General features: G+C 40.0%; 1 protein-coding gene across 14 annotated transcripts in view; it reads right to left on the minus strand.

Annotated features, from left to right (window-relative positions):
* Positions 1-20,504, minus strand: part of ARHGEF28 (Rho guanine nucleotide exchange factor 28) — a 118,191-nt gene that overhangs the window by 61,495 nt on the left and 36,192 nt on the right. For 10 of the 14 annotated variants that reach the window (XM_069002243.1, XM_069002241.1, XM_069002242.1 and 7 more), the window contains 3 exons: positions 19,060-19,132; positions 15,218-15,264; positions 13,593-13,653 (listed from right to left, as the gene is read on the minus strand). The exons of 1 other annotated variant lie outside the window; for it this stretch is intronic. In XM_069002243.1, the coding sequence (XP_068858344.1) occupies positions 13,593-13,653; positions 15,218-15,264; positions 19,060-19,132 (181 nt within the window). Of the gene's footprint in view, positions 1-1,066; positions 1,376-13,592; positions 13,654-15,217; positions 15,265-19,059; positions 19,133-20,504 lie in introns of those variants that run through there. 3 more of the 14 variants (XM_069002245.1, XM_069002251.1, XM_069002254.1) reach the window with 3 other exon arrangements.

Raw genomic sequence — 20,504 nt, forward strand, 5'->3', positions numbered from 1 at the left:
TCCTCATTTGAGGTGGAGTAAACACTGTGCAACTTGCAACTCACTTCATCTTTGCAAATTGCATGTGCATCCAAATGCACTGCAGAAACTCCTGCACACTTGGGAAATACTGGATTTCCCCACAAAAAGAAGTAAAAAGTTGAGGAAGTGCCTTGCACATTACAACATGCATTCTGTACACATTTTTCACTCTGAACTAGGTCAAAGTCTCAGTCTGCATAAAAATTATTCTCTTGGCTTACTGAATTTAGTGACATTGATGCATCTTACTTCTCTGATATTTTTTCCCTTTCTGAAACACACACACAAAAACCCAATTCTATGAAAAGAACCAAAATCATATTTTTTTGCCATTCTTTGTCTTCATTTTTTTGCTTTTATATGTAGCAAAAATTTTTCTTTCCTCATTAGAGCTTCCGATCATAATTCTTCCTTACATAAACTTACCAGTCAGTGCCTTTGAGCCTCCTTAAAACTCCCCTTTCTCACAGTGACAGCATTTATAATCCTTACCTCCCAAAGATTTCTCCACAAAAAAGGATAATGTCTAATTGTGCAAAGACATTAACTGGCCCTTTTCATTTTCTTTTGCAGAAAGAGTAAGATTTTTCTCTTCATTCCAGTAAGATTTTTTCACATAATTAAAAAAAAAAAATCCTGTTAGTTGTTGAGGCATGGTTGAATTACCAGATTCTCCCTAAATGAAAACAACTGCAACCAGCAGAGCTTTTTGCAGCTGCTGCCGTGCCATGCAGCTCCGGGTGTCAGAGCTGTTCAGTGAGAGCTACACATACATCAAGAAGAAAAAAAAAGCCTTAAGGGAGTAAAGTAATAAAAACAATCATAAAGAACAGTACATAATCTGGGGAAAAAATATTTTCTTTTTACTTAACAAATTCCAACTCCATTATCTAAAAAGGCATAAAAAGTGGTGAGGTGGACTTTTAACAGAAAGAAAATCTACCTCACACAAGCTGTTTATAGAGCCACCTGCACAGAAGCAGAAAATGAAAAGGAGGCAGAGCTGTAAAGCAAGAGTCATTTAAAAGAAGATAGCTTTTTCTACCTGGTTTGGTTGCCCTTCTTCGAATCCTCATTTTAGGTAAGGAAGGCCAAGAGTAATTAAAAGGTGAATCAGAGTCTGAGTCCATTTTTGTGTTAAATAAACAGAGAGCAGATTCCCAAAGCTGCACTTTGTTGTTCTCAATAGCAAGTCAAGCCTAAGAGTAATGTGGAATAAACGAATGGACAAAGAAGGATCAAATTGCCCACTAAACACAGGGGAGGGAGAAGCTGTAAATGTTTGCTCTCTTCAGGCATCCAGGCATGTAGACAGATCAGGCTGCAAATATTAAAGCAGAGGCAAGGAGGTTAAAGTATGAGAGCTTCGAGCTGAGCTGCTGCATTGCGGTCAAGAGCTATTTGAAAGGTCACTGTGTGCCAATGAATCATTAACTCACCTTTCCATTTTGATGCAAATGAAAACAATGGGAGCCGGGTAAGGAATGAGAAAATACTTCTCAAAAGCAAATAAACTATTGCAAAGCTTTGTTTCCATGCTAAAAGTGGGGTTTAGAAGATCTCTAACATCAGGCAAAATGCTGGAACTAAAGAAGCCTAAGATTAACACCAAGCTAAGAGCACTAATCAATCTGCTGGGCTCTATATGACTCCAGAGTAATACCCTCCTCTCAGCATTTACAATTTTGGCAGACCTTGGGATGTTGCAGCTGGAAAAGCAGTGATAACCCACTCAAAATCTGTCACTTCCATCTTTCTAGCTCAAATGAGCTTAAAGCTTAAGTGTCATGAAGAAAGATTACACTGTCATTAGAGGAGCATTTTTTCCAATAATATTTAGTCTGCACAGTAATTTCTCCTTCACACAGTCACCAAGTTAAGACAGTGAATCATCAGGATTTTGTAGAGCTGGCACCTTTACAGCTCTGGTCTAACTTCACGGCAGTGCACAATACAGCTAGTGACTAATTTACAACAAATCTTCCATTCTTATACAGTCTCCCTGAACAACTCATAGGCAATTAGTATTCAGTAGGAACTCATTATCCCTTCCCCCAACATCTTTACTCTACACAAACTACATTTTTTTCAAACAGGCTCGTATGTGGCTATACAAGAGCTAATACAAAAATAACATGTCCACTGTTTCTTAACTAACTCCAGCAAACATTTCTTTTAGTTACTCCACAATGTATGTGGTTTTGTATTCCACATAAAGGAGGAGAGGGAATGTGGATCGGCTTAAATGTCAGGTTTTGGAAGATGATGACATTTGAGCTTGTTAACATTCCTTACTTCACTTCAATTATTTTTCAGGCTGCTAAGGTCTGGAGCGTTACTTCTGTATTATGTTTCAAGTGATTCTTTGATCCACATTTTGGTCAGAGATAACAATGTATTTGTTGAAGAAAATAATGCAATTCAAATGCAAATTTAATTCAAAACTCATTAGAAAAATATCTATCATATTTTCAGGGATAAAATAATTATACAAGCGCTTCATAAAGTGCACAAATTACATAAAACACGATTGAAACACATCATTGTTCTGCCCTTCCTTTAACTGAAGTTCTGCCAGCTTTGTTAGGCCTGAAAAGAGTAATTCACCCCAGACGCTGGAAGCCTTAGACTTTCACTTTAAATATTAGACACTCACAGAGACTTTGTTTGATTTATATGTATAATTAACAGCCCCAGGGAATTACAACAGACAATGGAAAATACAGGGAGGATATAAATCCATGCTTTAAGCATCCACTTCAAAATATCTCCACTCCCTGGAATGTCAGGTTCAAATTGCACTGATAAATCCCCTGGGCATACAGGAATGCAGGCACTGACGTACTCCTTCCCACCTGCACACCACCCAGGGCACTCGCCTGCCTCCCACCATGGCCATGGTTTGAGAAAAGGATAGGACAGAGCATATCAATTAAAGAAAGCCTTTCCAACTGCTCCAACAGAAAAGATTTCCCCCCTACACAGCAAGATTCCCTACACAAGTGTGCTGTCTGGCTCACTGGATATATTTAACGCCAACCAGAATAAAAGCTTTCATTTCAAACATGCACAAATGGCAGTGTTCCATGGACAAAGGGCAGTTTAAATTTAGAGGGCTGTTTGTTTTACACTTTGCTTTAAAATTTCTCACCTTTCAGTTTCATCAATTATTCTTTTGTTCTGCTTTATGAGAAATGGTAAATTTTGCTTACTTCAATGATATCTCCATTTGTGCATCTTTTCTGCAAATCTGGGGTTTTTTGCTTATATATTCAGCTAAAAGAACTCACTCTTATTGGTCTTCCTGGACTTCTGTTTAGTCCAGGGAGGGGTGACCAGAGCCGAACAAAACACTCACCATGAGGAAATGCAGCCAGTGTATTTAATGGCATTAAAATACTTTACATGCCGAGACATTTACTTTCCTGAATGACCTCTGTACACTGCATAAATGTTTTCACTGACTGCTCAGTTATTGCCTCCCTCCATTAAACAAGCCACATTCACTTAACATTCTAACACAAATTAGTAATCAAGATTGTTAAATAATTTTTCAACAGCAGCCCTATTACATAATTCTCGGAGAATCCAATGACTAATTTCTGCAGTGATAAAACCCTGATCACGCACTCCTGCTGTTCATCATCTATTTTTTCTCCCAAGTTCTTAGGTTTTTCACCTGCATACTGTAACCTCTCCTGAATAGGATCGTGCACAGGAATTTGTCAATTGCAGTCTGAAAGTGCAGATAAATTATCAACCTTAACCCCTATTTTTGAAGGGTTAATTGAATATCACTCACATTACTTTCTCTCTTTGGTCCTTGTGAAAGACTTCTTTTTTCTTATTTGTAAAACTCCTTTATGCAAGCATGAAAGATATCATGCTGTTCATTGCCACAGAGAAGGGCTTTGCTCTACAGTCTTAGACTAAAAATATTTTGTTTCTTGCACTTTGTAGGATGATCCAACCCACTTTTCACCTGCCACTCTTTCTTTCCAAAGTGGTGGCATTTGCAGGCAGCTACCACAGAGATCTGGCCACTTATGAGATAAAAGGTGCTTTCTAGCTGGAAAATATTAACCTCACTTTCCACTGAAAAAATGTTTTTCATTATATATACCAAGGTACAGATGTGAAGATAAAGAACAAATGGGGGGTTTATGGATACTAAGGTTAACACTTTTGATAAATAATGTAATGCCTTAAATTCTTTCAACCAATGCTTTCCAAAATACATTCATAAAATCTAAATATTTTTCAGAGATAGTAGAGTGTATTGTCTATTGTCTAACCATTCCTGTGGCTCATGGCTAGACGGAAGGAAGCAAAGGAATGTCACCACATCCACAGACTCCATGGAAGAGCACTGTTTCCTCCCTGCATGGGCAGTGGACAGCACCATGGTACCAAGTGGGTGGGCTCCCTCTCCCCAAACACTGCTAAACCACAGCTGACAGGTCTCTCTCGGACAGAGCAGAAGGGGACAACCCTGAGCCACTGCCCCCTCCCCAGATGGAGAAGGGATGGAAAGTGTGGTTAACAACTCCACAAACAGGGCTGTAAAGGGTCACTTTTGAACACAGGTAGAATGAGAGCTGCCTGAACAAAAGCTCTGCCAAAACCACCCTGCTCAGTTTGCTCTGGGAAGAGTCTCCTCTGATTTAGCAATGCAACTGATTTTCCCCAGCTTGATTCTGCCCCAGGTCCAGCAGAGCCTGCAATCCTTTCCCAAAGTATGCAGAATCTGACATGATAAAACGGTGTAGAAAGGGTTAGGTGATCTTCGCCACTGATGTCTGTGATCCACAAGCACACGTGGCTTCCCTACCTTCTTCACTCCATTGTTCTTACTAATTAGAGCATACATTCCCACAGAGAGGATCAGACAACGCACCTAGACAAACTATCTGCTTTACCCTACATTAGACCTAGTAAGACCCAGCAAATATAAATTAAAGGCAGTTAAAAGCAAAACATTACCAATTAGATGCCAGGCACCAAGCACTCTCCACCTGTAACACTCTTTCCATTTGCTCACAACAATGATGCGTGGCTATGCACACTATGGCTGCCAACATCCTCATAGGTCTTGAAGGACAGCTTGTCACAGACATTCTTTTTACCATTTCTCTTCTCTACTAAAGACCTCTACTAGGTCTTTCTTACAAAAGTTTATATAGGAATAGTCAGAAAAGCTTTGCGACATCACTATTCTTTCCCTCTCCGAAATCATTGATGAACCGATCACTGAAGAACAAAGAACCACGCCAGATCCTTAAGATCTTGGTTGATAACCTCCTCCATTTGTTCTTATGATCCTCCTTGTTGCTAAATTTCTGATGGGTGAATTCAGGCATTTGGTTTAAGGAACTGGCCCATTATTTTCTTATTTTGCAAACAGAGGTCTCCCACAAGTAACACAGCAGTTTGGGATTTAAACTGTTCAGCAATGGATTTCAAATGGTCCAGGCAGGCAGCCACGGTCCATCATCACTACCTGAGGTTATGGCAGTATTTGGTGGATTCCATCTCCCTCTCCAGCACGCTGCAGCAGGCTACCCACACTGTATCACCCAGAGGAGATCAGAGCTGGGAAGGGCAGGGAGCAGGGCAGGGGAAGGAAGAACACAGAGTTTCTTGCACTGCGTGCTTTCCTTGCAAACAGAGTCACAGAATGCCAGGATGGGTCAGGTTGGGAGTGACCACAGCAGTCACAGTGGTCCAATCTCCCTGCTCAGGGAGCGTTATCCCAGAGCACTTGGAACAGGGTTGTGCACAGATGGTCCTTGCATATCTCCAGTGAGGGAGACTCCACAACCTCTCTGGGCAATCTGTTCCAGTGCACGGTCACATGCTCAGTAAAGAAGTTCTTGCTCATGTTCAGGTGGAACTTCCTGCGCATCAGTTTCTGCCCATTGCCTCTTGTCCTATTGCCTAGCACCACTGAGGGAAGCCTGGTCCATTGTCTTGACACCCACCCTTTTGTAATTTATACATATTAATGAGGTACATGCCTGTTTTCCACAGTTTCAAACCTGAAGAAGCCACAGGTTTAAACAGGATAAAGGATCATAGCCATTCTGTATCACAGAGCCTCTTCCTCCCACTACAAGTTTAAAGTAGCAGAATTTGCACTCCCAGAAAAGCACCATCCTGGGTGAACTAGGTATCAAAGTTAGCCACATTCTGACATGAGATTAAACAGCTCTGACCCCCAGCCCACAAACCTCCCACTTTCATGTCCCACTCATGCTCTGTTCTTCACTTTCCATTCAAAGATCTGATGACAAAACTCACCCACATTAGGGACCTCTTTCTCCATAACAAGTGTCTTCTGTAGATGTTGTATAGACAGATAACAGGAATATTAATGAAAAATATAAGATAACAAATACAGAACTAGAAATTTGGGTCAATTTTTCATCGACTTATTTGTGCAGTTTTTGGACACTAGCCTGGAAAGGAACACAGAACAGCTGCTGCCTTCACAGACACTGCTGAGAGCAGCAGACCACCCTATCCATCTCCAAGAACACTGTTCTAAGACACAACAAGTTTACTGGAACACTCTGCAATCACGGCAGGCTGCAGGAAAAGCAGAGGCAATTTGTGTGCACTGCTTTCTGCACTGCTTTAAGCTGGACTGCCAGCCCAAGAGTATTTATGCTTAACTGCATTTACTTCCAAATGTATGTATCTTTTTATCATTCCTAGACAAGGCACATGGAATCACTGTGTTGCAGCAAACCATCCAGACTGAGAGAATATCATGTTCCCTAAATTTCTATCGACATCCTTACTATTCCCCAGCAGATACATTTTGAATTGCAACATGAATTACTAAATTAATTGTTAAGGCTATTTTTTTAATGCTTTCTTTGAAAGCAGGGTGACAACTACAGTTAGAACACTTATAACAAGAGTAACGCTGCTAAAAGTGATAAAAATATGATGTTTGTGATATTCAATGAATGATAAATTCTCCAACAAAGAGGTCTTAGACATAGGTACCTCTTTTGAAAAGCAACTGTTTGTAAGTGGTGGTACTTCAGGCTTGTTTCTTTGATAAACTAAAAAACAATGTACCTTCACAAATTTAAAAGAAACAGCTTTGTACAAACTATACTAGTACTGCAAGATCCTTGGAAAACACTCACCAGACTAGGATATAGAAGGGCTCAATATTTTTACAAAATTTAGGCAAGAACATGACCTCTGCCTAATACTGACAGGATGTAGGTCCATGGGCACACACACTGCATCATCTTGGGTTTTGTCTCAAACTCTTCATGTTTGGATTCTGCTTTTAGGACTCTTCATGTTTGGATTCCGCTGTTAGGATTTCACAGCATTCCTCCAACTCAGACCTTTCTGATCTCTGGTTCATGACTGATGGCAGGTATTTACTTTTTTATCCTTGTCATACAACACCAAGCTCACTCTAGGGTAACAAGCAAGCTCGGTTAGGATAAGAAGCCCATTTATACTACTTTTACATGGCAGCGGTCAGGATGCCCTGACTCTTGAAACAACCACTAAGCAAAGCACATAGAGAGATAATTTGCCTGAACGATCTCCTTGTCCAGTATCTATTCAGATCAAAAAAGTAGCTGGGAAATACAGAATGAATGTGTGTGGAAAGCTCGTCACTTTTTTGTCCAGTATCCTGATGAAAAGCTCCCTGATGAGAATAAGAGATTATTTGCAAAAGCCTGAGGACTAAGGAATTAGTCTTGCTTGTTTCAGCTCCATGGAGGCCCGTGAGAGCAGGAACAGGGAGCATGCATATCGCCTCACATGAAAGCAAACTGAAGTTTGACTTGGACCTCACTCCTACTGAAGCTGTGCCAATGACTTGGTTATTGAGTCTACACTTACACTGGCAGTCTGTGATACCGAAAAGTTCACCAAGACCCACCTTATTTAAAATTCAATTTTCCATGTTTCACGAAGACTTCAAGGGAAGACTGCCTCTTGAGGAGGAAGAAAGCTGAGAAATGTTTTCTTGCGTGCGCTCTCAAGGCTACAACTGTTTTCTTCACAATGTATTTCTGGATTATATTTCACATTTAAAGAGTAACTTGATGTTAGATACAGCCGAGATTGCTTATTTATGTTAGCATGAAATGAAACTGGGCAGAAGACAGGCTGAAAAAAAAGGTTATTTAACATCAGTTTAAAAAAAGCGCCTCTTTTTGAAGGGTAATTTTGTTGAGCAAATTTGTTTGGGATTTTAGGCAGCGGAAGAGAACAAGTTCTGAGAAGCCAGACATCATATGTTTGTAGCTTGTTGATTTTTCTTTCTTTTTTTCTTTCTTTTGAGGTTAACTTGAATTATAGTGCCTCAGAAAATAAAGAGTGGAGGAAAGTCCAAGCAACAAGAAAAAGCTTGTTTTAGTGCCTAATGTTGCTTCTTCCAGATTTCTCCACAGCTTCTTAATTAAACTCAGTTCAGGCACACATCCCAGGAAAACCTGACTTCCCGTATCTTCTGCAGCTCTTAACTATTCTGCAATCTACAATATTCCATTGTTTACAGACACTCCAAACATGTGAATATTTTTATCTACTGAAATAAGCTACTGTCATGTTTAAATGTTGTTTAAAAATTATTGCTGGCAGTACTCTGACAGATCAAGCCCAAAGTAAGTCTCCAATGCAAGGAACCATGCAAAGATTTTGCAAAGTGGAAGAAGCAGCACAAAGACGTCAAAGCTGCAGCCCAAAATGCCAGAGTGCAATTGCCACCATCATCAGCTGCAGTGATAACTGTGCAATTTTCTTCAGTGGTTGTTTCTCTCTGCAACTTTCAAATCATCTACCTTTTGACTAAAAATGAGGTTTTTAAACTCTACCACAAACTGAACTTCTTTGGCGCAACCAGTCTAAGTATTTGCATATCTCCAATCATCGAAGTACTGCAGTGCCTCTTTATCACCTTGCTCTCTATAGTCTTCTTTCTTTCAGGAAAAAATGAGTTGCAGAGAAAAGATAAGTGATATGCCCAAAATCTTGTTAGAAATCTGTTAAGGAGAAAAACTGAAGCAGAAGTCTGCAGCTCCTGGAGTAGAGATGCTATGCTGGATCACTCAGCCTCTCTCAAAACATACATAAAGCAAAGATAGGATTGAAAACTGCCAGAAAAATACAAAAATGACCAAAACCAGAAAAGATCTGCACAGCCTGAATCACAGGACTCCTGTAACTGTCTCAAATAGGGCAACACTTAACACATAACTTTCACTCTTACCTCTCAGTAACCATAAAATTATTTCCTGTAGTTCCAATGTCAAAACAGGCACACTTGACTCCAAACACTTCCAAATGCAAACATTCTGGCCTGAAAAACCCAGAAGCAAAAAAAAAGGACAAAAAAAAGATATGATCACAGTAAGTGCAAAAAAATAATAATTTTATAGACGTAACAAAAACTGCAAAAAGGTAGGACTCCAGACAGCAGGACCATGCTTTTTTTTATCTTAAAAGAAAAAAAAAATTCTACCTCTTTTAAGTCCTACCAACCACGGTGAGGAAATCTAATCAAAGAAAGGAACAAAACAGCAACACTGAAACCAGACTTTTCTGCAGATTTCAGTACAGGCCCACTGGTTTACAGAGAAGATCATTATGGCAGTTATGTTTTGTTCCTTAAACTGATCTGTGGTTAAATGGATATTTCTGTGGAATCATGAAAATCGAAGGGCAGACTCTACTAAAAATACTTTGTATCTGCCTGGTCACAGAGTGAACTGCCAAAAAATCTGTCATCACTAGTTTTATCTCTGGCAAAACATGGCTTCCAGGAGTTTTTCATCACCAGCAGAGCAAACAGAATAGAAGAGACAGACACCACTAAGTTGCTGGCAATGTAAGGAGGAGATAATGGAAATTATTTTGAAAAATTATCATCATCCTCCCTTCCTGAAGTTTAGGGGGGGAAAAAAAAAAGCTTTATATCCTTGGAAGAAAAACTGTGTGTTTGGGTCACTTTTCTTAATGGAAAAGAGAAACTTTTACAGCTTTATAAATGGCCTTGTGAATATTATCTTTCCAAACCAGCTATGAAAAACAGGAAAGAATTATAAATGTTTAAAAACACATGCCCTGCTCACACTGTTACATGCCCAACAGTAACAGCATACAGCTGCCACCTCCTAGACTTTCTCCCAAAATGTACAGGGTTGCTGATTCTGAGGACAACAATGCCTGGCAATAAAACGCATGCATAATATTGAAAGAAAAAAAAATCCTTTTTTCGTTGCTTTCTCTTTATTTCTTTTATTTGATCTCCCCAAACAGAATTGGTTTTGTCTCAATATTTCCAGCACGTTTGCCTTCAATGAAACAAGAAAAAAAGTGCTTGGGGGGTTTTTTGTTTCATTTGTTTCGGGTTTTGTTTCGTGTTTTATTTTTCTCTTGTAAACATAAAACAGATCTCTAACAATTTCTGAAGGAGACAGACAGAGGGGGAAGAACACTGGCAGGTGTGACTAGCACTGGGGTGTCTCCATACAGCCTCCTGTTAAGCATGGTCTAGCATCATGTTGTGCTCTACTCCTACTCCTTCCATTCTTAAATACTGCAGACTCAAAGTCCATCACCTTCTTGGCTTCTTATTGGACCATCACACTCCCTGGACTGATATCCCAGGGGCTCTCCAGAGATCCTGGAGGATGAGAAAACTCTTGCACAAAAAAAATTGAACTACAATTCTCAAAACCAAACTACAAGACTCTCTACTAGACCTGGTGCCTAAGACAGTCAGGTCCCAACCCAAAGACGAAGAAGACAGGGAGCAAGGAGAGCTGGTGCCCTTTCAGCATCCTACCAAATGTTGAAAGTACCTCTGCAAAGGCACTCCCCAAACGTTGTCAGTAAAGAGCCATAAAGATCAACACGCCTGAAAGGGATGTCTGAGGAAGAACACAGAGAGCAGGAACAGGAGAGCCCTTCCAGTAGCCACTGCTACTTCAAAGACCCCTTCCAATCAAAACCATTCCATGACAACACTGATTTTTGGCAGAGATTTCTAAAGCAGGAACCACATAGAAAAAGAAGTGAGAAGCAGAAGTGGGGGACTTTGTACCTCCATTCAAAGAGCACTCACATTGTTGCTCTTACGAGTCCTCTTTGATTTACACATCCAGCTACTAGTGAGATTCCAGAGTTCGCTTGTGTCTATTAATTCTTTTTCATTCAATCCCCCTTAGCTGTTTCCCTCTCCCCCACTGACAACCATTTTAATTTCTCTTCTTATCCCCCACTGTGTGCTTTTCCTGCCAAAGCCACTGCCATTTAACAACACTGCCAAGCAAACAATTGCTTTTAGAATAGTTTAAAACAATCCAGGGTAGGAAAACTACAATATTTAGCAATATGGTTAAATGAGTCAGGTTAGAATGTATGCTGATTTTTACATTCAAATAAACCAGTAAACCCATCTTTGGTCAACTTACAAATTTTTGCTGTCACCAAACTCTTATTTCCAGCCTTCGTCCCTCCCCACTTCCACTTTTTATTGCACACCCAATAGCCCACTCACTCCCCAGCCTGCACTTCAATCCCATTAGATCTCAAACACAGTGTGCACCAGAAGCCTTTCCGGCCCTGCTGAGGTCAATGGCAAAATCCCACCGGATGTCTATGCAGTGAGTGTTTCAGCCAGTTTGGGTGCACAACCCAGAGATGGGCAAGGAGAGCCCACAGTGTGGCCAGCAGCAAGTCCATGCTCCAGTCCTTACACAGGGCAACCAAACCTTCAGTTACAGTGGCTTCTAAAACAAGTAGAACTGATTTCACTGCAGCTTTTCCGCAAAAAGTCAGCTTCTTAAATGTATTCTAAAGTAGGACAATATAGGGGGCGACAGAGGGTTGGTTCTTTTTCATACAGGTGTTAAAACAAGGACTATTTCTTAGTTTAAGATAAGATGATCCCATGCTCAGGACACACTTCACATACACACGTGTATGAACACATATATGCATATCTACACATTTTGATTTTACTTTATGCACAAATAAGAGGCCTAAGAAAATTTATTTAAAGCAAATTTTAAGCGCCTAAATGTTGTCCAAATCATATGCAAACTCACCATTCTTTTTACCTTCTTAGCTACTCTCAGAATCTACACTACCACTCCTAACAGTATGAACCAAGGCCAAAGTCACTTGCTTGTTCCTCCAAGACAACTCAGGATCTGATGCCGCTGCCCATCCAAGCATCAGAGAATGAGCAGGTCTGAAGCCAGAAGGCCTGGCTTCTGTTTCAGCTGTTGCACGCAATGCTCTGTGAATGATGCCTTAGCAGGAAAAGGCATTTTAGGAGTAAGAAAAAGAAATATCAGCTATCATTTCACAGTGGAGAACTTCCACTTTGTCAGCTTCTAAATTACTTTATGTTCTGTCCAGATGGTATAACTGGAACAAAGACCAGAGCAAATGTGGCTTTCAGATTAACAAACCATAATCACTCCCCAATGCCTCCACACACTCCTACATTGAGACACAGTCCAATACTTTGGTCTTGCTTGACAAAACAGATTTGAACACACGGGCACTAATATCCCACATACCTTGCATTTTTGAGCAAGGCAAGGAATGGTACAGTGTCCTATCCTCAAAAGCACTAAAGTTAGGATGACTGTGAATATTAGGCTTTTTGCTACTTGTCCCAATTTCCTTATGGAGTTCTCATATTGCCTCTATGGGACAGTGAGACAAACATCATTAAACAGTTGAAGTACAGGTATTTGGCATAACAGTAACTAAAACAATAGATAACTAGATGCTGATTTAGTGAGAGGTAATAAAATAATCTGCCAGCTTCTTATCTTAGAACTGTCTCTGAGTTCATGTCAGCTCATTTCCCTCTAACATATATCCCTCCTATGCATGCACATCTATCCCCTCCCTTTCTGCACACACAAAGTGAATCTTCACAGCACCAAAATCTGTGTACAGAATGCCACCATTTAGGCTGCTCTTTCTGAGCTCAGTGTTGGACTACAGGCCAGTGATATCAGACTGGCAGTCTCTGCCTGGCACAGCAGCTCCCACTTGCAGAGCTTAGTTACTCATCATGTTTTCCAACTTGCTGTGCTTTTCATGAGCCCATGTTTGCATATTGCTCTTGTAGCTTTCCACAAAGCTTGAAAATACCTTTCCAGTTGAGTTTCAGTCTCTAAAGGTGCTGTCGAGCACAACTGGCTATATTCTCCTACCAGGCCCACAACTCACTGTGGCTTTTAAACATTTCTACATACTTCATTTCACCTTCAGTTTCATATGTTGGCTCTATCAGATATTATTTTCAAGGCTGTTGTTCCTACAACAGCTAATACATTACTGAAAAATCCAGGTATCATAATATTGTTGGATACACCACCCATGTATGCTAGAGACAAAAGAGGTTCCCTCTCTGCCATAGATACAACTGGCTGATTTTTCAGCAAGTTACTCTGCAATGTCAATTATCTTCACCTCTTTTAAAGAAACTGCCTCGTGTCTAACTGACGTCACACTGTGTATCAGTAGCTTTTGGGAAGTCAAAATTTTTAATTCTTTCTTACCTACACCCAATGAGACACGATCTTCATTTTCTTTAGAAGGAACCCCAGAGTCTCGGAAAGGCTAGAAACAGAAAAATTGAGCTACATCTCTGAAGACAAATAGTTGTATGTGCTTAGTTGCAATCTGTGCTACAGGCTTTCATAATTCAGTTCAAACACTATCAAGCAACAGTCGCTTCATTTTAGCCATTCTCATAAATGCAGCTGACGTGGCATTCTACTTCCATATGCAAATGAATCCTAAGGACTCAAATTCTAACCATAATTAAAGAAGAGACCAAACCACCTCTTACTTCCCATGCAAACTTCAATCTTCAGCCTGTTTTTCTCTTACAAAGTTTAATTGTGCTCTGACTAGCCAATATACAGTGCTCTGGAGAAAAGAGCAATATTTTCTGAGATTTGAAATACTTCTAATGCTGGAGCTGTTCACACCTGTAGAAATGTCACAGTTCAGTTCATTCATTATAGATTCATTATAGCCTTTCTACTAGATCAAAACAAGAGACAATCAATATGGGACCAGAATCTTTTCCCCCCAGCAAGACTCATGAGCTACAATATTCTGCTCCAACACACCCTTTCAACACAGACTCCAAATTGTGTGCATACTGTAGCTATAATTCTGAGATTTTACAGATTACAACAACAACATGTGACTTCCAAACAAATGGTCAATCTTCTGCATGGCTGGTAACAAAAATTTAAAAATTTTAAAATCCCAAGCAACCAACCAACCAAAAAAAAGCCTATAAAGGTGGCCACATTCATAAAAATTACCTAATGTGTCAGCTCAGCAATATTCCACTACATGCAAATGTTATTAAAAGAAGCCAAAACAAACAGTAGTCACTTGGTATTGATAAGATACCACTTTTATCAGATTTTCCAGGTTTGACCAGATTTTATTCCTCTCAATCTAAATTACTATTTTAGCTGCATACCCACTAAGGTAATAATCAAGCTCCCACTTGAAAAGGTGTTCAAAAAATACCAAGACAAACATTTTCCAAACATTTTATAAACAAATACATATAAATAAAAAGCAGAATATAAAACTAGAGATCAAATACAACTGACAGAAATACAGTTGTAATGGCACTTCTCACATATTTTGGTCTCTCCCAAAAGCCGTTTAGATACCTTCAAGTAGATGACAACGGGAACTTGCAGTATTTTTTGCATCAAGCATTCTTCCTATTTACATCCAGTTAAGGACTCACAGTTACCCGCAGGATCTCTCTCAGAGACTGACTCCTCAGATGTAATGAACCATGCTGTCTCAAGGATGAAACTTATGCTAGACAGGTTGTGCTGACCCCAAACTGGCAGCTGCAAGCTCCCTAAAGGCACTAAGCTTCACCATAAATACAAGAGCTTTCTGGTCCAAAAGCAGAGCTTGCTTCTGCAACCCAGCTTTCCAGCCCACAACTACATAACAGGTTCTTTCAAATAATAATCATCTACACACGTAACTATTCCTGCAGGATAGAAATAGCAAGAAATGTTGCCTGGCAGGCTAGAATTTATTTGTTAGCTCTGGTATGTGCTCAGATAGGCATGCAGAGGTTGCTGCTTCTCACCCTAAATAAAGCTTAGCTATTTGTATAAGGAGAAATCTGTACCTTCGTGTCATCCTGGGACAACTCATCAGATGCCGAGCTCATAGGACCTGCAAGAGCAAAGACTTCTGCCTTTAATAACAAGAAAATTCAGTTTTTGTCTGCTTTGGTTTCTGCTGCTGGTCTCTCTCCTCTTTCAAATAGGAAAGGGGACACAAGAAGCAGGCAGGCAAGCCAGAACAATGGACATGGGCAGCCCATGCATCTCCCCGCAGCGGCAATCCCGTGGGCAGCATGCAAGCTGGATGCACAACAAGTGCTATGTTATTGTCACAGTTATGTTTGGGCTGATTAACCCCTACATGCTCAGAAAATCAACAGCTCCAGCACTGTGCCTCACACCAACGTCACAGAGCAGCTGAGCTCTGCTTTTCTTCTGCAAGGATTTCATGCATTTTCTGAAATTAGACTTTGCATTTTTAACCCAAATAGTAAAAAAAATCACTTCTGTCACTCTTTCTTCTCTTTGGTTGGCTGGTTTTTGGTTTATATTTTCTTCCAAGGGCTGTGGAGAAGGACACAGCAATGGCAAAAAAACCACCAAAAAAACCACCTCCCACACTTTTTAAGTTTTGCCCAAGTGCAGCCTGAAAGACTACTGTGAAACAGCAAAGAAGAGTAATTTGGATACAGGAATGTAAATGAACACAAGCATCATTCATGCTTCCAGGAACATTATTATTTAGCACACATGTTTTTAAAAAAATGAAAATGAAATTACATAGAGTCATCATGGAAAATATGTCTCATTTTATACTGAATCTTTCAACTCTAGGTTCATATCTGTTCTCAGATACCCTCTTCGTTTCTCAGTCAGCATAGGATACCTTGAGGTATATGGAGTTTAGGGACGTTTACTGGCATTGAACAAAGTATATAGTCAAGTTTTTAAAAAAAAAACATTGTATCAATACAATTCAAAGACAGCTGCCTGGTACCTAAATCACACAATTCTCAGCAATAAAACCCCACCTGACCTACAGGTCTCTCAGACATGAAGTTCTGGGATGCAGTTATGGGCCCACTGCAACCTGTTGTCCCTGACCTCGGCAGTGTCCCTGGACACTGGCAGGAGTTAGGACTGGGTCCATGTTGATCAGTATCAGGATCATTAATTTTGAATTAATCCACCTTCTTTAATTAACTTCCTGCAGCGCTCATATATATATATATGTCTCCCCTTGCATTCTAACACAGGGCAATCAGCACAAAATCCCTGCTGCTGTCAAACTAAGCATTTCAGACACCATCCTTCAGCTAGTAGGAATAGACTATTTCTTGGGTAACTGTAAATGAAGTCACCAACTTTAAAGCTTCCTTGAGAAGGCTTTTTTTTTTTACAGTATTGACATGCAATTGGCATTATTATTATTATTATTATTATTCAGTTCCAAAATTCTCAGAAATAAAAAGCCGTGTTTTCTCTATACCATATATACTGCAGCAGCAATCGGCTTATCCTCCAGGTAACAGTATTCAGTCAACTCATGAGCATGGAATTTCAGGTCAGAAAAGAGAAAAGAAAAGCACAAACTATAAAATTAGCCAAAATACCACCAATTTCACTTCTTGTTCTGCATCCTGTCTGGATAATTTATCACTCCATATATTTGAATTTAATTAAGTTGCTATGGGAGATTCACTGCTAAGCTAGCAGCATCACCTTACGCTGACCCACTGCTTTCATATGATGGCATTTCACAAGAAGCAACACACTGCTATAGCAACCTCCTCTCAATAACAGCTCAGGGCTGCTGACAGCACTGTGTTTTAAAGGTCTGTTGATCTTGACTGTAGAAGTGAGTAGTTACTACTTCTTGGAATGGCAGCAGTTCTAAAATCTGAGGGGGATACTTTCATGACATGAATGTGCCAAAATAAAGTCCTTAACTTAGCAGACACTTTATAAAGGAGTTCAGCGAATGCAACTCAGAATGCAGTAAAAAGTACAATAATTTCATATAATTTTTGCTTCCAGCAGCAACAATTTTAACTCAATCTCGAACAAAGTTCTTTTGATCTCCTGAATGCTGGCAAATGGAAAGTTTAAGACAAGCTACTAGTCACCAGTAACCACCACCACTCAGTGATTTTTCTTTTTTTTTGACTAGGTGGCTAGAGAACCTTTCCTTACAGAAATGTGGTAACCTATTAAATATTGAAATACAAGAAGATGAAAAAACTTTGTTGCCTAACACTGTACCAACAGTAGTTACAGACTTCTCATGTCTACACGTAGGTATCACAGAGCATAAAACATGCAAGTATGTTTACTACAATCTGTTTGTGTAGGTCCTGAATACTTACAAAATGTGGCATACTTTTCCAGGTGTTGAACTGAAATTAATTAAAAAAAAAAAACCAGGTGCAAAGTAACTCTGATGCATGAAGGCACTAGCTAGGTATGCCTATGCCAAATATCTTTGCTGCTCATCAGAATCCAAAATGAGAGTAGATATCCTGAACTGGAGACTTTCTCCCCCTCCAGGAAATGAATACCCATTGATCTCTGCCTTCTGCTTGCGCAAGTCAGATCAAAACTGCTTTTTGCAAAAATTATTAAACTAATCATCACCTACAAGTCACACTGATGAAGCAACTGCCACATATGGCACTGCCAATGAAGGCCATTCACTTTCTATTGCCAAGGAGCAGCATAAAGATCACCCTGGTCAGAGTACAGTATTCAAGTGAACACCCAGAGTAAATGCTGTGTCACCAAAGTCATTTACAAAATTCCTATAATAAATTCTCACATACAATAACAGATACGTAACTTGTAACTGCTAACAAGTGCTTATTATTTCTCTGCAAATTTAACTTCTAATGGCAGAACATTTGTTGCCTGAAGACTGACAGAGAAACTGGCAGCATATACATTTAAATACACTACTGTGTCCCTATTTTACCCGTTCACTTGAAGTTACTAGCTGATGCCCCTCAAACTAGTCCCCATCCTTCCCTTGGTCTGGTCCTGGTCCTGGTCCTGGTCCTGGTCCTGGTCCTGTCAGCAGTTCATGCAGGTGCTAACATTTCTGCTGCCCTCAGTAAGGCTGTCTCCAGCAGATACTGAAGAGCAAGACTGAGCCTCTCACAGAGCTCTCAGTTTTCAGCTTGTTGCTTCATCCAAACATACAATGCCAGCCACTAAGCAAATGGACAACTGGTGAAAAGTTTTAATTAATTCCTAAGAACTATCTATAAGTCCCCAAGCCTTATATTTTTGATACTGAAGAACGATCTTTTTTTGTGATTTTCTCTTCAGCTCTAAGACGTGTTTGCTCTGAGGTACACAGGGAGGTATTTTGGTAATGGAAGAGCATTCTCACGCACAAGCACAGTCCCACAATCCTTGCAGAGGTAAAATGCTCACCAAAATAGTTAATGTCTGGTGGAAACAAATGAGGATTTTGCCACATTAAGAAGTCTAGGCTGAATCCCAGAACTACCCATACAAATCATTACTCTGCTCCTATCCTTATTAACTTATTTGGCTTCACTGGAATTTGCAGGAGAGTTCATTCAGATAAACACTGCCCTCTCCTGGAAACACCTGACTTTTTTCTGGCTCTTAAAATGAAATCGGCTAAGGATTTTCCAGTCACTATAAATGTTGTAATATTTTGTGAACAATTTCAGTCTGACATTGGAAAACAAATGCTCTCTAGGGAGTATCATGATTTACAAAATTCTTGTAATGTATGACTTACATACTCCACTGTTCCCTTCTAACAGGTCTCTAAAACCATATAAAACATAATCTTCCTGAATAAATAAGTGTATGAATCTGTGCCAACTTTCTAGAGCTTTTGAAGATTGCAACATTATGGAATAAAAAACTGTACCTTCTACAGAGCGTGTTGTACTGCAGGGCATTTTTGGACCTTCCACTGTCTCAACTTGATTTGAATTAATACTCTAAAAAAAAAATCAAAATGACAGTAACTGTATTTGATGCCTATTACATTTATCTGAAAACTGAAGAACAATGTCAAAGACTAGCAAACACTTATGTTATAAGCAATACCAAAACGACTGAGAGAGATTCCACAAGGAATATTTTAATCGCTACCTTCCAGAGGAAACTGACAGCAATCCCTCAAGAGGGAAACCAATAAAATATTTTTAACTACAGAGAGAAATCACCTCCTGCTTACAATACACAATAGATCTAAAGGATATCATTTACCATTTGCACTTCACTGCTTACAACTTTCTTCTCTATGAGAAAAGCAGCACAACAAAAGCTTTGCACAACAGCTCTGTTCAGAAGTCTATTTTAAAAGCATCCCTGTAAAGCAAGCAATTTTGGTGGCTAGGTAATACAAAGAGAATAAACTAAGACCAAACACTAAATACATGATAAACCCAGCCTGGAGGCCAGGAGACACTCCCCATATCTGTGGCCCCTGGCCAGGCCTTGTTCAGATACACACTGACTATATCATTCCTGCTCAAAAGGAAGAGGGGGCTGGGATACAGTCTCCTATTTTAGAAATTACTCTCAGAGATGATAAACGAAGTGGGAGGCAGAAAGAATGGATTCTTTTGTGTCCTTTCATTTACAACTCTGCTAGCTTCTAGTCTTTCCCTCTAGAAGGCTGCTTGTGTATTTGCCATGTACCAAGAGCTGCAAACAGAGAAAAGACATGGTAACCTGGACACAAAAGAAAAGGCTGGGGTGACCCTCGGCTGAATACTGCAGCCAAACTCTAATTTGAAAGCCACGAAGCCCCACCTCAGTGGGGCTACTTGCATTTATCTCTGCTTGTCTCTTGCTGTGCTAGGCAGTTTCCCACTCTAGCACCTATCAGGCAGAAAAAGTCAAAAGAAAGTTGGTAACTATTAAATCTGTCCATCACCAGGCAAAAAAAAATTACTTAAATGATCATAAACTATCTTAGTAATTTTGGATAATTATCCTGGCTTGGCCTTTTTGTTTTTTTCATTACTCTGACACCATTTCAAACGTGCCCATCAGTCCCCAGATCTCTCTTCCTCTCACACAGGACCTCTGCCCTGCACTGGCTGTGCTGCCTCCAGCACTGACAGCCTTGTGGATCACCTTCTCTGCTGTCTAGGTCTCCACTGGAGCTGCACAATGAACCAACCACATCGTCCCACTGACAGGCACCTCTACCACACAGCAATCTCTGCCTCAAGGAGGTCACACAGAATTTAAGTAAGTCCACATTCCTTCTAAGCAATTTCAGGTATCTTTCCCATCTCTGTTGCCTAACATGCCCACAAAACCTGTGGGTTTCCACTTTTTGAACTGCTTAATTAAGGC

This window comes from Aphelocoma coerulescens, assembly GCF_041296385.1.
Source record: "Aphelocoma coerulescens isolate FSJ_1873_10779 chromosome Z unlocalized genomic scaffold, UR_Acoe_1.0 ChrZ, whole genome shotgun sequence".
Lineage (NCBI taxonomy): Eukaryota > Metazoa > Chordata > Aves > Passeriformes > Corvidae > Aphelocoma > Aphelocoma coerulescens.